The following is an 18,077-nucleotide window of genomic DNA, read 5'->3' on the forward strand; positions in this document are numbered from 1 at the left end:
CTGTAATTTGTTACATTATCCATATTTACATTATAGTACAAAATTATTCCTACATTTTCCCCAATAAAACTGAAAGACTAACATCTGTGTGTGCTCAGCTACAAATAGTTTCGATAGTACCGGTATTTCATTTTTTAGATTTAAAATAAATTTCTGCAAATAAAAAATGTTAAACCTATGTAAAAAAAAAAAAAAACGTAGTAGTAAAAAATTATTTGTATTGATATTCATGAGTGGTTCTTCATATGGTAAAAGTCTAGGGGTTTTGCAATATTTGTTCACCTATATGTAAAAAATGATTTATCACGTCTGCTCAGTGGCATGGAAAACCAAAAAGGTCTTTAGGGAATTTATCCATGGAGCGGTAATGCGTGTGCTTTGTATCTCAGAGTTGGGTTACATAAGTGCCATTTACTTCTGGTCACTGCTCATATGTATCCCAGTCCTTCTGCTGCTTTTGCTTAAACTGAAGCATTACATCAGTCTGCGCTCCATCAGTGTTGTTGCTGCAGGACAGAGAGTGACTGGAGTAGAATTTAAGATGTCACATCTCATAATGAACACAGATCATTGTATGATGTCTGCTCCATATTGCTGTTTTAATTTTGACCTTATAAGTGTCTGTTGAAATCGGAGTAGTTTGTTGTATGCCTACACCCCCCCCCCCAAACCTCCCCCTGCCTCCCCTGTAATAAGCGGTTTTGTAAATTGTAAATGCCAAAAGATTTCCTATTATTTTGCCCTCCGTAACACTCCAATGGAGCATGACATTGGGAAGAGATAGAAAGTCATTTCCAGCAGCCTCACCTGTGACACATAATCAAAGACATGCACACGCACACAATGCTGTTATAACAATGACCCAGCATCTGACAAGGGCACACCTGTTTGTTTCACACTCTGACGTCACAGCCTATTTCTGGAGTGAGATGCTGTCGACTCTCACCTCCTCCTGCATTCTGGAAACAAAACTGATGTGTGGAAATTGTTCTACTAAGCCTTCAAATGTGTGTTCACTGAAAAACATGGAGTGTATTACTATACACTGAAGATGTATAAAACAGTGCAGAATATAAGTTTAACACTTTAACTTACTATATTACCAGAGTAAAAAAAAAAAAATATATATATATATATATATATATATATATATATATATATATATATATATATATATATATATATATATATATATATATATATATATATATATATATATATATATATATATAATACACATGCATATACATGTACATACACAATGATGAATCGTACTTCAATTTTTTTTTTTTAATGTCCATTCATGAGATGAGATTATATTGGTAGAGTAAAAAAAATATCTGTAGGGTACGTTTGGGGGTTTGGAATTAATATTTATAATTAAAATAAAAACAGCCAAATACATTAATTCCCCCCCCCCCCCCCCCATAGCTTTTTTAACCACACTGTGTGAATATGATATATCTATATGTCTATATCTATTGTAAATATCTGTCTCCTTATAGACTCTACACTGGGATACTCTTTCTGTATTGGCATCAATGGTTTCATGAAGAACCGTTAACAAGGGGAAAAATATTTTTGTGTGTGTGTAAACTGAACATTTGCTTTGGATGTCTGCTGGATGTAAGCTGAAGAGTGAAGAGAGTGAAGACTATATCAGCCAATTTTACTTTTGGAATGTACACAAATATCCTACAGATATCTAACTTAACTTAAGGGAAGAAGAGTTTTAAAATCTTTACAAAGCTGTTACTTTTTAGTTAGCTATGAACTTTGTTGAGAGCTGCCTAGTGATTATTTGATGAGAGACGAACATATTTCTGCTTGTAACTCACTCACTAGTTAAAAAGGGTCCCAGTTGGATGTTTTGCTGCAGCACAGCGTTGGAAAAGTGCAAGTATACTTTCTGCCCAGTTCTGTCACAGCCGCCCACACTAGTTGAAGGGCGCCACCATGTGCATCACTGTTTAACAACAGACTGATTATGCATTTGTTAAAAACGGAGCATTGGTCCTTTAAAAAACAACAACACATTAGTAGCGGTCTTCTAAAGAAATGCATGCAGTAGCTTTAAAAAGGGATATTACTGTAAAAGATGAGAACACTGTACTCCCCTTTATTTAAAAGGAGCGACGTGACAGTAGCCTACAACCATACTCCTCCCTTCAGAGGCGTTTCAAGCTCTCCCTTTTTTATGTGTAAGCTCCTGGATATTGTGCAAAAACGCTATCTCTGGAATTTGTGGAATTTTGGGAGAGGCTCGTAAACAGCCAATCATTATCGTCATTTGTCTCCCATGTAGGCTTCAGACCACTAAGGCCGAGTCAAGATCTAGTCCTTCAGCAAAGCAAATCGACGATTTATGTTATATTTTTGCCTGGTGTATGTGATTACATGAGTCTGTGACATAATGAATGCTGTTTCCGGGACCAAACTTTACAGCCATTCAAGAGCACAATTTATTCACATCACACATTTAAGCTAAGCTTCTAAAGTCACCATGAAATCCAAATAGACAATTCTTGTTGTTTTATGTAGTGTTGCAATATTCATTATAAATGATTTATCCATAAACATCCTCACTATTTTTTTTTTTATTCATGTGCCCTTGTAATCTTTAATCACAATTCTAATCTCTTTTCTAATTATGTGTTTTAGTGTGAGGGCGGGACAGCCACTTTCATGAGATCACAGCAACAGACGCTGTTTTATGTTTCTGCTGGTCGATGCCCAAACCTTCATACCATGTCACCAGAGACTTTACAGAGAAACACTGACTGCAAATATATACAACCAACCAAACTAGAACACACTTTCCACGAGTGTTGCTCTCTTGGCTACCTGATGTTTTTGGAGTTAATTTCTTAAAATGCAATTTATCATTGTGCAAAAGCACACTTATACAGGTTATGCTGTAATGCTAAACTTTGGAATTATGTATTATGACCCACCTGGAACTGATGTGAGATCCACCAATCAGAGACGTTCCCAAATCTCCAATCTTTTTTGGTTTCCATCACCCCGCTTTTATGCACATTTTGAAGTGTCACATCAGAAACGAGTGATGGAAACTGGAAATTTTGAGAGAAAAAAAGTTTTTATGCTTCTTTGAAGTGGTTTTTGACTAATAGAGTAATGGAAGATGGAAACTCATTTGCTGAATAAATTCTGACATAGCGAGCTTTAAACCCACATCACTAATCAGCTGTTTCTGCTGATGTGTTTTAAATACTGTTGACTTCTAGGTTACCAATACAGTCTTCCACTCTAACAACTTGATGGAAACGCACCTAATTCACTTTTCTTTTCTTTACTTTGAAAAGATTTGCTTCGTTATTATGAAAACCCAGCTAATGAATGAATATTTTGTTTTTCTGTGGGTGCTTGATCAAAGCAATAGTAAACCATAATGTGATTTTTTTCCCCCCATTTTTAATGCATTTAAAAGACAACAGCCATCCAAAGACATAGGTCCAATACATGATTAAATGACTCACTGAGTGATATTTCAGTTATTGAGTGATTAATCAATAGTGTTCATCAGTAGTTGATGGTATGTTGAAATGTTGGATTTGGCAAAATGTTTTCCTCTATGTAGTGTTATGTCAACTAGTGAATACAGTTTTGTCCTGCTAACATGTGTGGAAGTATACCCTCTGGTCCTCTTTTGTCAAAAATTTTACGTTTTGAAATTTAAAATTGTTTTGAGTTAGCGGAATGGGACGACACTTGGTGACTTTTGTTGCATGTGAACACAAAAAAATCAAGGAGGTGATTCGGATACGTTAAATGGTCGTAAAAAAATAGTCACACTTGTCTCCTTCGCGGTCAAAAATGACCGCCATAAGAAATACGCAAAAACACAAAAATTCAGAGAATCTTTTGGTGATACAAACCACGAATCAGCCATGAACAAGAAAAAAGTGTATAGCAATGTAGGGGTGACACTCTAAAATATCAAGAGTGCAAAATAGATACAACCCCCGCCCGCCCCCCCATATATATATATATATATATATATATATATATATATATATATATATATATATATATATATATGAATAGTGTGACTATAACACAGAGCACATTTTTGCAATTGTGTGAAACAAAAACAATAATTCAGCCACAATGCAACGTTACACTCTAAAACATCAAGGGTTCAAAAAGACACACACACATGTAAACACACTCAGAGACACACACACAAACCACAATAATATACACACATACAAATGAACTGATATGGCTGTTATTAATGTGGTAAAATTGAGTCAAAAGTTTCACATAAGAGGTTAAAGTCAGATCTATCAGATCTGATCTAAAATCTGTCTTATGCGGTGATAAAACATATCTGATAATTTTTGTTACATTTTTATTGAATTTTATTGCTGTTATATGTTCAAAATGTTCTCCTCTGTGCTCAGGTTTGAATGTAGTAAAATTAATGCAAAAACTGACATTCAAATCAACATAATTTTTTTTAAACCAATCTAAACTTTGACAAAAAGTAGTCTTTGATAATGTCTAAGTATAAATCCACAACTTAAAAAAATAAGTATTTGTCTAAAAACACCAAAGAATTTATAAGCCACTTTATAGAGAGTTATATAGGAACCTAGTGGTCATAACAGGGCATTACATTTGTTTTTCTTTTTTTACTGCCACCAGGGGGCAATAACTACCTTCAAGAAAATTTATTTTGAATGCCCTGTCTCTATTTATATTCTAAGTTACATTTTAAGGCTTCGGTCTAGTTAAAACAAGTGTGTTACAACTAGCCCATGGTTAGGTTGTGCCCCGCTCGCCAAAGAAAAGGGATCATGATTTTTCGGTATAGTGAGTGTATATTTGTCAGGCGAAATCAAACAATATTTCACACATTAAATAATGAGACAATGCAGGTGAGTAAATGGCAGATAAAGAGTTACTAGAGTGACAGCTGGTGCACCAAAAAAAAAAAAAAAACTTGTTGGTCTAACTTAATAAAATTGACACCTATTTCCTCAGTTGAACTGATTTATCTGTACTTAAACTGGTTTAAATGCACTGAGCAAAGTTTTATCCAAAGTGAATGAGATCACAACTGTTTCATTTGACTCATTCTGTGAATGTATCCTGAACATAATTCACTCTTGTTGAGCCAACCAGTGCTGTTACTGTTCAGACTGGTGCCCTTGTGCAGATTTGTGCAAGTTTTCTGTGTTTTTAAGAAAATGGAAAGACCTGTTAGAGTTTAAGTGTTTAATGTTTAGTTATTTTGAACATTTAAAAGTTTGAAAGTTACCAATGTGGTGAAGAATTGAGCTTGTGGTTGAGTTGTGAGTAGATGTCGTGCACACACATATGTTGATGAGCGTTTAAATGAGAGGGGTAGAAGTGATGATGCCCATATCTAGACTGTGTAAATTATGTGCTGACACCCACTAAATGTATTTCTATAAAAACTGATAACCAATACAACACTCACTCACGTGCCATGTGTAAGATTTGTAGCAGGCAAGTAATGATCTAGTAAAAAATCTTCTCAACACTGGCATTAGAACAGCTCATTGAGAACATTATATACTTATGTCCTGTAGCCACCCACAGCCTAACCACAAGGTCTACACTGAATGATAATGGTAACCTCAAATGACAAACTTTTAAATGTCAAATATACTGGTGATCGAACATGAAACATTTCTTTCCCTTTACTAAAAAACCATCAACACACAAAACAGCACTTAATTTCCACATTTACTCTCCTGGTCCATTCTTTCTCAAAGGATTTCCCTGGTTAAATAAGGGTTAAATAAAAATAAATAAATTAACTATGCAAAGCATGCTGGGAACTAGAAATCCACTGCCCAGTTTCAGTCAATGCAACAGAAATTAATCATGGAGTCCCAACACAAAAGATTTGTTAACATAACATTTTACGAAGTTGATTTAATTTAACATATTGAATATAAATGACAATTAAGTAAAAAACTAATGATTTTTTTTTTTTTTTTACTTTAAATAAACTGAGCAAACAGCTAGAATCATTTTAGTGTTTTCTTTCATGGGTTGCCGTTAGAGTGCGCATAGATCAGCACTTCGAATTCTGACCGGAAATAGTAAACCATCCGGGTATCTTTGGAATACTCTTTTCAACATCCTATGATTGGGACATACTAATTATGGTTTTGAATACTATTAAGTATGGATAGCAGCGAATTGGGATGCAGGGTGAGAGGTGTGTGATTTTGTTATACTGGTGATGAGGAACAGGTGCCTGTGATTAGAACTCATTAGAACCGGTGCCAGTGAGCGCAGTGTGGGTGTGACAGTGGAGCCAGGTGTATCTGTGACAATATTGGCACCATTTTGTTGTTTGCTTCTGGGATATGAGAGTGTTTGGGCCTGAAAATAGTGATGCGTGAAATTACACTTAAGCGGATATTGAAAAATGTTGGATCCCTCCAGTAGGAATGGCCATTGTGGCTACATGCAATTATGGGGAGTTAGGGCTTTTACCACAAGATTTGAACCCCCTCCCCAAAAAGATACTCATAAACATTAGGTCAAACACAAAACAAACAGTAAGCGGTTGATGGGTTTTATGTAAGTATGATATGTGTATTGTGTACACACCAATCAGGCAAAACATTATTATTAAATAAAACATTCCCAATATTGTATAGGTCCCCTTTTGCTGCCAAAACAGCCCTGACCTATTGAGGCATGGACACCACTAGAGCCCTGAAGGCGTGCTGTGGTATCTGGCACCAAGAAGTTAGCAGCAGATCAAGTCCTGTAAGCTGAGAGGTGGGGCCTCCATGGATTGGACTTGTTTGTTCAGCACATCCCACAGATGCTCATTTGGACTCATTGTGCTCCTCAAACCATCCCTGAACCATTCGTTTTGTGTCAGGGTGCATAATCCTGCTGAAAGAGGCCACAGGTGGTATGTGTCAAAGTAACATCATCATCCTAAGGTTTCCCAGCAGAACATTGCCCAAAGCATCACACTGCCTCTGCCGGCTTGCCTTCTTCCCATAGTGCATCCTGGTGCCATGTGTTCCATAGTGATGCTGCACGCAACCGGCTATCCACATGATGTAAAAGAAAACGTGATCCAGACCATCTTATTCCATTGCTCCGTGGTCCAGTTCTGATGCTCACATGGTCAACATGAGCACCTTGTCTGGCCTGCAGCTATGCAGCCCCATATGCAACAAATACACTGTGTATTCTGACACCTTTCTATCAGAACCAACTTCTTTAGCAATTTAAGCTATTACAGTGTATACAGTAGTTCATCTGTTTGATCAGACCAGGCGGGCCAGCCTTCGCTCCCCACGGGCATCAATGAGCCTGTTGCTGGTTCACCACTGTTATTTCCTTGGACTACTTTTGATAGATACTATATCCTAAAAAATGGATCAGAATTGCAGTATTGCTACTCCCAGTTCAGAGAAATAAAGTCAGAACTGTGTGAGAGAAACTCTCTAATCTGACTCTATTTCTCTCAATTAGGAGTAGTTACCGCACTTCTGAATTTAGCAATTGCGAGTTTATATCTCGCAATATGATATAACTACCCTACATAGCTAATATCTCATAATTCTGAGAGAAAGTCAGATTTGCTAGACATAAACTTGCAATTGCTAGTAAAAAAGGTGCAATTATTTTTTTTAAGCTATGTGGTGGAAACATGAAACAACGCATTACGAGGGCACATGAATTTAAAAAAATTGCCCGGATAAACCATTCATATGCAATATTCCATTTAAAAACAACAACAAGAACTAAATTTTGATTTCATGGTCACTTTAAGAACATTCTAAATGTCTGTTTAACACATGACATGCGTTATTGAAAACATTGCATGTGCAAAACCCCCTCAATAGCCTACATCTCCCAGACGTCTTTTGTGATGGTTACACGAGGCAACCCTCAAGCGATTGAACTCTAAATTTATCCTATGGAGAATCCTTTAAGGGTCGATCCCTTGACTGCCCCAACCTCTTATAGGTCAGAGGTCTATGGTATGAAGCAATTATGACTCCGTGAGAGTTGGGGAGGAGTCTGGCTCCGCTACACAGGCGCGCGTTCGAACATCACTAAATATTTACATGTAACGTTGATGTCCACAACTAGGACTACGGGCAGCTCACGGTTTAAGAAATAGCTTAAGAAATAGAAGAAATAACTACAATCTTGAAGAAGAAGAAATTCGAGTTTTGATAGATATTAGAAATCACCGTCTATCATTCTATAGACATTTTACCGATACTTTCGTCGAGTGATTGCTTTTTAATTTGCCTCAAGGATTCGTTAAAACAGGATTTTTTTTTCCCCCTCTCGTGTTGATCAGTGACGAGCTGGTAAGACTTTCACGCGCTGTGCATTTAAAAAATAGTTTATTCCAATATTACTGCTGTTAGTATTTCTTGCATAACTAACGTTACCACATGGTTCTTTGTAAATGCTTTTTTTTTGCAAGTGTGAGTTGTTGTTCTGTTGCACGATATTGTAATACGTAGGCTACAAAAACAGGTGATTATAAAATAATCTACACGCAGCCTTGCATCTTAGATTTGGTGTTTGCTTTTTCTTTGTTTAACATTCACAAGAATGCAGACTTGATTAAGTCGGCAGCTGGAGCACGTGACCATCTATATCACATTACCGCTCCTTGAGAGTTGTTTTGCAGACCACGTTGTAAATCACTCCCTCCGAAGACGTTTTACTGTGCTATAGGATAAGTTTGCCTATGTTAATAGAGAGAACGCTTTCCTGCGACCACCAAACAATTCAGTAAAACCCCACGGATGGGTTAAATGGGGGATGGGGGGGTTCTGTGCTTTGGTGTCAGAATTGTAAAGAGCACTATTCTTTCCTCCTCCTCTATATTTATCCTGTGGTGCAATAAGTAGGCTACATTACTGGTCTTTCTGTACACATAAATTTGGTTTAATGTTCAGAGACCACATAAAGTCTCAGATTTTGCTTCTCAAACAGTGTATTTTGAGTTTAATGGGTTTTGAGATTGGCATGTTTTGGAGTTATAGCTGAAACAAACTTAGCCTATGTCTATAAGCCACTTACCAAATGTCATCCGAAATGCCACACCCGACAGGCATGCTTCTTTGGGCTCCTTATACCACCGTTTTTAGGTGGTCCTCCAAAAATAGAGCCCTTTTGCCATTCTTAGCAACAGGCGACAAACATGCTGGGAACTGATCTTTTTTGTGCATTTTCAGCTTCTAGACGAGTGAGTGTCCTAAAGGCTCCATTGAGACATCTGTTGTTTAATCGTAATATGAAAGAAAACGCTTGTCACTTGTCCAACAAGCAGTCAACTGCCAGGCTTCATGCCCGAAGTCATTCGTTAAATGGTCAAATTAAATACACGTTTACACGTTTCAAGTAGCCATGAGTGAAGTGAGACTTTAGTTTTTAAAGCTTCCCACAAGAACTGAAGTATGTGTGTGAAATTTTGCAGGAATTCAAGACAGCCCAGTCTCTCACACTTATTTGCTTTTTTTTCCAGACAAGATGGAACTTTGTGTTGCTGCAGTGTTTTTGTCCTACTTCGCTCCAGCTCTGGGTGAGTGCTGTTGCTTTTGTTATTTATTTAATTTTTTGAATGGGCTAACAGACACCTTCTCTACTTTACTAGTGTTTTTATTTAAACTAGAAGTCTTCCTAAAAAAACGTTAAAGAATGTAATTGGACAGAACAATATATTAAATGTATGTACCGTTGTCCTGCATGGACTTTCCTTTAGAGATTAACAGTATGTGTGTATGTTATGCAGGATCAGCTTTTGGCAGGGAAATGCCAGGTAAGTGTGTAGACTAGAGGGTTAGTGACGCACTGCGATGTGAGTGATTAAAGTTGAATTTCAAGTTTTTCTGTGCTTCTGTCTGATGCTGATTTGTATCAAGGCGTTTTCTGTTTATTTTTGTTTAATAAAACCTAACTGCAGCAGTTGCACTTGTCTGTTTTTCTGCTGCTGGAGCAGTTTGTGCAGTTTTGGCTTTACACTTTTTTTGGCACGTTTCTCAAACGGTTCCACCGTGTCTTGTTTCTGCTTATTACACCTTTCCCCGAAGGGTTTTTCTGAAAAGCTCATGAAGTAACACTACTCTCGCACCACAAGGCTACTTTTTCCCGTGTGCCAATGCTGTTCATGTTGTATCTAACCTTGGGTATGTGCCGTTCTGCTACTCCATCCAGTTTCAACAAGATGAGACCTCTTAAGATTCATTGACCTTGGACAATTTTAAATATTGCAGTTGGAATGTTTTCTGTTGAGATTTGTCCACTTTTAAAGCTAATCCTTTGGATTTATGGGAGAATTGCTGCATTCTCAGACACTTATTTTATGCTGCTGCTAAAACAAATGTTTGAAGACGGCACCTTTTAAGTCAGACTGGCCAGTTTACACTCATGTATAAATACAGCACGCATAATCATGCATGCAATAGATTTTGTACAAAGCTTTGCATCAATGCTTTGTCCATTGTTTTAGAGAGAGAGAGAGAGAGAGAGAGAGAGAGAGAGAGAGAGAGAGAGAGAGAGAGAGAGAGAGAGAGAGAGAGAGAGAGAGAGAGATCATTATGGATAACCAAAGTCTTACTCAGACCATTCATAATGTTTAATGGGAGATTTGGAGCGATGCCTTCAACATTTTTTGTTTACAGAGAGCAGCTTCTCTGAAAAGACTCTTTAAAAACATCTAGCTCTATTATTGTTCCACTGGTAAATTTGTGACCTAAATATATAATTCTAGTAAGTCTTTTGAGAAGAACTTGATAAACATGTCAAAATATTAGAGAACTGTTTCATTCTATAGGGAACTTTTGTTTGTTTGTTTCATTGATGGTGAAGGATATAGCAACTTATATTTTCAGATATTAGTGCTTTAAAATAGTTCAACTTTTTAAAAATATTTTTTTTAATCTGCCATAATAAAATGAAGCGATTCAGGTTGGCTGTCCTAGTGTGAGCATTTCTCTTGTCTTCCATGCTTGTTCAACTGCTTTTTGAAGATAATGCCATATTTGAACTGTTTCTGTTACGTGTCTGTGTCCGTCCAAACTCCGTCCATCTTTACTGTTGAAATATATGTGCAACCATAGTGTTACAACTGTATTCAGAGCTAGGTACTAGATTACTTACAAATTGTAATCGGCTACTGATTACAAATTGTAGTTAGTGACACAATTCATTGCATTACATTTTTAAGATAAAATAATTTGATTACTTTTGGATTACTTTTAGATTACTTTTGACCTTTCTTGTTTATCACATTGATTTAAGTCGAATAATCTTGTACCCTATTGATATAAAAGTGCAAAGAGAAAGTAATTTATTCCGTTCTTTATCAACAACATGAAGTGCATAAAATATTACATTTATATCAGGGTTTCCCAATAAAAGTTTAAAACAATAAAAATACCTTTTTACGTTACATTTTTCTTTTAATTGTTTGTCTCCATTAAAGGGGTACTTAAGCGCTGGGAAGATGAATTTGTATTTAAACTGGGTCATTAATGTAGTAGAAATGTGAAATTATTTTTGAATTTGGTGCTTTCTAGACTGAGAAAAGACAGAAAATGTATTTTTGTCTCATGGGGATGAAAGACTACAATTCCCAGAGTGCTTTGCTGCCCTCAGTGCCCTGTGAGTAAAATAAAATAATAAAAATTAAAATAATTAAATAATCATAAAATGCATAAATCTCTCATCTCAGGGGGATATGAGAGGGGGAGCACGATCATTCGAATATACTCCAGGGTTTCTACTGATACAAAGCCATATGCTAATCACTGAAGTAACCCTTTAACTGACATCAGAGAACCAAACTTATTTTATTTTTATTTTTTTATTGACCTACCTTACCAATTAAAATCTCAATTATAAATACTTTACTAGTGATGCTTCAAGTAAATTATATTAGGGCAAATAAATTTCAGCTGACAAACAAGTCGGAGAATCTCTGAATTGCATGTAAATATGAAATTATGTGAATATGGGCATTTTAATGTGTCTGAGACAATAGCTTCTTGAAGACAATAACTCACTGAAGGTGATAATTCAAATAATAATTACTGTGTTAATCAGGAGTTGGTTAGATATGCAATGTTGAGAGAACACTTGTTAAAAGTAAAAGGATTTGTGTAAATCCAGTGATCAAATGCTGTGGGTCTCAGTTTTCAGTGATAGTCACATGAACAGAGACTGGTCTGTGCAATTCCACAATCCGACCTTCTGAATGTATACAAACAGTGGGCCTTTTTTAGAAAGGAAAATTTAAAAGATAAATTAGTAGTAGGGTGAATCAAGGAATTCTGAATATTTGACTGCCATTGTGAAATAACATACAATCATGTAATCAATGAGGTAATACTAGTCTGAATATGAGTATTTTAAAATGTAATATAATCTAATTACAAGTACTTAATTTTTAGTACATAATCTAGATTACATGCCCAGCTCTGACTGTAGTGCACTGGAATGTTTAGCTGCCAGTTTTATATAAAGCAGTTTTAGAATCCCCAAATAGATTTTCCCTTTGAAAGCTCTTAGAATAAGAACATAATCTAAATGTTTTATTTGTAATAGTCTCAGGCATAAACTACACTTTTGCTTGGTTAGATTTTAATTGAATCTTATTTTCTCCCTCAGCTTCCAAAATGGATGAAGTTTCCGGTAAGTATTTTATAGTCTACAATCAATTTTACATTTTAACTGAACGTCTTAATGGCTTATTAACATTGTTTTTTAGCCAGGCTGGGTCAGGTTAAAGTATAGCATGCCTTGAAACTGTGTGTGTTTGACACTATACGCTTTTAGTTCACAGTTGGTGTGCGAAAATTATGGAGTCACCAGTCAGAAAGCTTTTATTCTCTACAGTAAATTCCATACAGTATCAAATTGTCCATAGCCTTCTGATATTTGGGAAATGGCTTGCAGATACGTAGAGAATATTATAAATTAGATTTTACTTTTTATGTTTTGGGTCTAGTTTGCTGTCATTGTCATTAAATTCTCCTAATATTTTACATTTTAATTGCTACAGTATCTGATTTTTCCCCCTACAGCTTTACAGAGTTTTGACACTAGACATTTTCATTTTTTTTCTCCCACCAGAGTACGACAAGCCATTTCATTATGGTGAGTATAGATGGATTTTAGCTGCTTAGCCAGTGTACATACTTACATGGATTAAGGAAATCTCTTGGTTGACTTCATAAAGCTGATAGGGAAAAATGCTAGTACTCAATGAGGCATTTTTGTTTATCAAAGTATTGTGAATGCACAGTCATTTTATTATGGGAGTAACTGATTTTTCCCATAGTCTGCTGAGTATTGTTGTATTAGCAAGGGCTTTTGGGGCCAAAGTGCATCACCCTTCTCAGGAAACATCTGGGAAGTCAGAAATATTTGCGTTTCCCCTTCTGTTTTTCCAAAGTCGATGGAAAATACTCACCCCAGGACTAATCTTCTGTAACGCACATTAATCAGAATCTGATATCTACCCCAGAATTTCCTTTTCATTGGATCCTTTCGTTGTTCATACTTCGATATTTAAATGATCTGTCCCATTTATAATAAAAAGAACAAAGAGCCATTCTTTAAAAGCAAACTACTAAATACATTACATGTTAGTTTTTAAAAAGTGGTTCCAGACTGTTTTAGACAAGTCATTCTTCAGGTTTTTTTTTTATTATTATGCTCGGGAGATTTTATTGTTTGTGCATATTGTTTGCCTTAACACTGGTGAGCAGGCCCAAGCGGAATCTGCAGATCTTTCTTCACATTTGCTGTGCTTATTTTAGGGGAAACTGTTGAATTTGGATTCATTTTTTTTGTTTAAAATTTGTTATATAAAGTGTTAGTCACATATTGGTAGTTGTAATTCTAAACGGAAATCCAAAATATGAATAAACAAAGGGGTGGGGGGATGCATAGAACTCTGGGAATAGTTTGTTCCAATTCTACAGATGTTCTGCAGGCAGAGATTCTGTGTGCGCCTGCTACAAAAGGGCTGATTTCTGTGTGAATATTAACTTGTGTATTGTTTTGCCATAGCGCAACTTTTATGTATTTTAATCTCATGCGGAATGTTTCTTATTGAATTCATGTATCATTTCACATTTTCTAAATGTAAACATGCATCATTTGTGCATTTGTACATGGTCTTTTGAATCCTCCTTCCAGATTATGAATCGCTAAGGATCGGTGGTATGATCTTTGCTGTGATACTCTTCTTGATGGGGATCTTCCTCATTGTCAGTGAGTGCCAAATTATTTGTGTACTGGTCTGAGAACGAGTTATTTAAAAAAAAATGTCATGTGAAGCATGGGGTTGGTGCAAATGTATTGCATTTCTTACAGATACATTACATCAAATAGATGATCCGTACGTATTATAGATAAAGAAACATTTGTAATTTTTGTTGATATTAGTCTAAAAAGGTGTATCTGTGCACACAGATAAACAAATATCGGTTACTAAGGGTAGACTGGTTGCAGGCCAGCATGTCTTTCATAACCTCTAAGTTTAAACCCCTCTACGATACCCAACACCGCACCGTTACTTATGGTGTTCCTTCAGTGCAGAGACAACCCAGTCTAACCCCTGACACTCTTACTCTGAAACCCCCAACAGCCCACATAAATTACTAAGTAGAAGCTGACTGTCACAGACATGAGAGTTGTTTATAAGGACAGTAATCTGGTTGTGTACCAATGTGAAATTCATCTGTTACAGCAGCATGTTACAGGAAAATATTATGTGCAAATTGTATGTTCTAATAAACCACCATTGGTTTGGCTCTGACTTCTGATTTGTATGCTATAGGTCGGAAATGCCGCTGCAAAGGGAAGAAGTCAAAGTAAGTAGCAAAGAAAACGAATTACACCAGAATCTTAAGGCCACAGTCACATTTATCATTGTTCAGACAATTTTTGCGGGGAAAAAAAGATTTATTTGATGGCCAGATCAAAAAAAATTGGGTTCTTTGCAATAAATATTACAGTTCTAAACGATTTGTTTTTTTTTTTTTGTTCCACTATATTACTGATATTTACAATAATGTATTAAATTTGATAGGTGTGTCTCACATTAGCCCCTTTCACACTGCGATTCCGGCAGATACAAGGATAATGCGGCCCGGCATTTGTTCCCGGGCCGCTAGATTTGGTCCATTCACACTGCCAGCGAAATACCAAAATATGTGCGCTTTCACACACAACCTGTAACGGTCCCAGATCAAGTTGTCACGTGACATCCGAATGTGACGTATAATGACGAGCGGATAGTAAGGAGCTCCGTGGTCTCGACTTGTGTCCAATCTTATCCAATCCTAGCCGTGGGCGTTTACTTCCAAGTCTCCAGTGCAGCACGCCCATCAAAACCCAGCGTTCAGGAGAGAGCCTCAAAACCAGTGTAGAAAATAGCATATTATTAGTTATGATGTTTTTGAATGTAAAAACCACACAAACATCGTTGGTTGACCTCAAACCACAGTATAAAAAGAATTAAAAAAGCCAGTTCATGACACATTTAACAACAGAACTTGCAAACATTTTAGGTTAATGATGCTTTTTGGGAAATGCACCACTTGTTGGTAGTTCTTATTTTCCCCATTGAACAACACAAAGGAAATTGCTTTTATACTGATTTCTGTGTGAGCTGTGCTTCATATATTACTTCACTATTGACAAGACAGTGGACCCTTTTCGTCACCAAAATTTTGCTAATGTGACCACATCTTTAAAGTCAGCATAAAACAAGTTGAAATAGTCTCTTCTTCCTCCCTATTGTGACACGTCAGAATGAAACAGCTTTTCGAAAGAGATGTGTGGTGGGGGGGGGACTTGATTTTGTCTATCAGGAGTTGATGGGATTGGTGTAGTTTGCTATTGCTTGTGCTGTCATTGGGTGTGTTTACATGCACGCCAGTAAACTGATAACTCAAAAAATCAGCTTATTGAAATTATCGGTTTTCCCTGTTTACATGCACACTAGTAAACTGACAATGCAAGTAACCCATGTTAAGATGACTTTATTAATAAACCGGGTTATTTCCATGTAGTGACGTCAAAAATAATAATGTCCGACAGCAGGTTAATGCTTTTACATGTAGCACAAAAGTGAGGTAAGAGGCAAAAAACGACCTGTTCCGACCGGTTTATGCTTACGCCGTTTATGACCTTACTCCGATAAAAGAAAGCGGGTTACCGTGTTTACATGACATGTTCATTGTCAGCTTATTAGGCATAATCAGCTTCGTTAGTTCACCTAAAAATGAAAAAAATCACCCATTTCATTAATTACTCAACCCCGTAACAACTTTGTTCATCTTCAGAACACAAATGAAGATATTTTTGTTGAAAGCTGATGGCTGAGAAAGGCTTCAGATAGGCCTCCATTGGCATCCCGTATATTTCCACTGACCCATAAAGGCACTAAAGCCGACATTACAAAGTCCATCTCACTACAGTGGCTGTACAATAATTTTACGAAGCGACGAGAATTAGTTTTTGTGCGCAAAAAAAAATCTAAATAATGACTTAATCCGTTATTGTCTTCCTTGTAGGTCTCTGACGTGATCTTACCTAAAACTCACGCGATAGCAGCGCTCCTCCTCTTCCGAGTCATGTATTGAACGGTGGAGCTGCGTCATATTCTCGCGCATGCGTTGAGTTCACGTCAATAACTTAGTGGATAAAGTCGTTATTTTGATTTTTGATTTTTCAACAATGCTTTTGAAAACTGCAGCCCAGATCAATTATTAGATATTTAAATATAATTTCCATTTATTTCTCTCCTGTACAGAAAAAATATTTTAACTTGTCACTTGTCTTTCTATCTGTTTACAGGCCAGTGGGACTTGACACAGAGGCAGCCAGAGGTCAGTATGTTCAGTTTTATTTTGATTCATGATACTTAAAAAGAAACGGATATTCACTGTATTTTTTTAATGCAGGTGCAAAATAAAGTAAACCGAGGGAACAGAGAAACAGGTGATACTGCCTCTTCTTCTGGATTTGTTGTGATGTTATATTTCCTGCTTAAATGTTTAAGACTGTAGATCATTGCTGTCCTTTGGTTCCTTTTGACAGAAAGCATGGCTTCTTAAGAAGAATCTTAATCAAAACTGTGGCCATTTTGGAAGAAGAAAGGGTCACTTAAGAATGTAGTTCTAGTGTTCACCACAATTTTTAAATGTTTATGGCAATATTTCTTTGCCTCTTGGATACAATGAGTGCTCCTTTTTAAAAATAAAAAAAAAAAAAAAAAAACGTTTTAATAAAACTGTTGATTTTCAGCTAGAACTACTTTGCCATATTTGAATTCAGCAGTTGATATCTGTGAGATTTGTGCCAATTTTGTGTCATGTGCATTTCAGTTCTGTTGAAGTTTATGAAATAAAGTATAGTAGGCCTATGTGTACGTGCTTAGTAGCTAAAGGAAACAGCAGGCATTTTATATATTTTGTAAATTGTCCTTCCAGTTTTGACACTGCAGAATTAACAATAAAGCTGCACTCTGTAGTTGACAATAAAGTGATTTCTATGGAATGTCTGTTTAAGTGTCATCGAGAAAATGACGTGTTATGTAAGATTTGTATTGGCTTCTGCCCTGCCCCCCCCCCCTCTCTCTCTCTCTCTCTCTCTCTCTCTTTTTCGGTGTTATAAATAGTTGACCCTGTTATTAGTAATATAGTTTCGATGGTTTTATTTTTTAGAATATGAAAAAAATGATATATGGAATATTTAATTTTATTGGTCAGTGTGAGGGCAGTTTCTGTAGAATGAATGTTGCCCATAACTCAACTGCGTGTCGTATATCGCGCTTTTTTCCTTTCAAATCACCACGGGTTGGCGCCATCTTGCGATTCAAAGTGATTACTACGACAACAAATGCTAACAAAAATGGCATGGGACGGAAGACTCCCGAACTCAAGAAAATGGCGAAAATATCAGCTTGAAGAACAAGGAAAAGATGCATAGGGGAACACTTAAAAATAGATTGATAGGGAAATCCGTAGGGGTAAAAAAAAAAAAAAAAACATAATTACTGATAT

General features: G+C 36.4%; 1 protein-coding gene across 8 annotated transcripts in view; it reads left to right on the forward strand.

Moving 5' to 3' along the window:
• The window catches only part of fxyd6l (FXYD domain containing ion transport regulator 6 like), a 34,510-nt gene extending 16,939 nt beyond the window's left edge, over positions 1–17,571 (forward strand). Inside the window, exons 1-10 of one of the 8 annotated variants that reach the window (XM_067448727.1) lie at positions 7,921–8,354; positions 9,524–9,580; positions 9,791–9,817; positions 12,667–12,690; positions 13,132–13,155; positions 14,203–14,277; positions 14,846–14,879; positions 16,870–16,901; positions 16,977–17,013; positions 17,113–17,571. In XM_067448727.1, coding sequence (XP_067304828.1) covers positions 9,529–9,580; positions 9,791–9,817; positions 12,667–12,690; positions 13,132–13,155; positions 14,203–14,277; positions 14,846–14,879; positions 16,870–16,901; positions 16,977–16,987 — 279 coding nt within the window. In that variant the 5' untranslated portion in view covers positions 7,921–8,354; positions 9,524–9,528 and the 3' untranslated portion in view covers positions 16,988–17,013; positions 17,113–17,571. Of the gene's footprint in view, positions 1–7,911; positions 8,355–9,523; positions 9,581–9,790; positions 9,818–12,666; positions 12,691–13,131; positions 13,156–14,202; positions 14,278–14,845; positions 14,880–16,869; positions 16,902–16,976; positions 17,014–17,112 lie in introns of those variants that run through there. The other 7 variants (XM_067448726.1, XM_067448730.1, XM_067448732.1 and 4 more) reach the window with 7 other exon arrangements.
• Positions 17,572–18,077: the final 506 nt, after the last annotated feature.

This window comes from Pseudorasbora parva, chromosome 7 (assembly GCF_024679245.1).
Source record: "Pseudorasbora parva isolate DD20220531a chromosome 7, ASM2467924v1, whole genome shotgun sequence".
Lineage (NCBI taxonomy): Eukaryota > Metazoa > Chordata > Actinopteri > Cypriniformes > Gobionidae > Pseudorasbora > Pseudorasbora parva.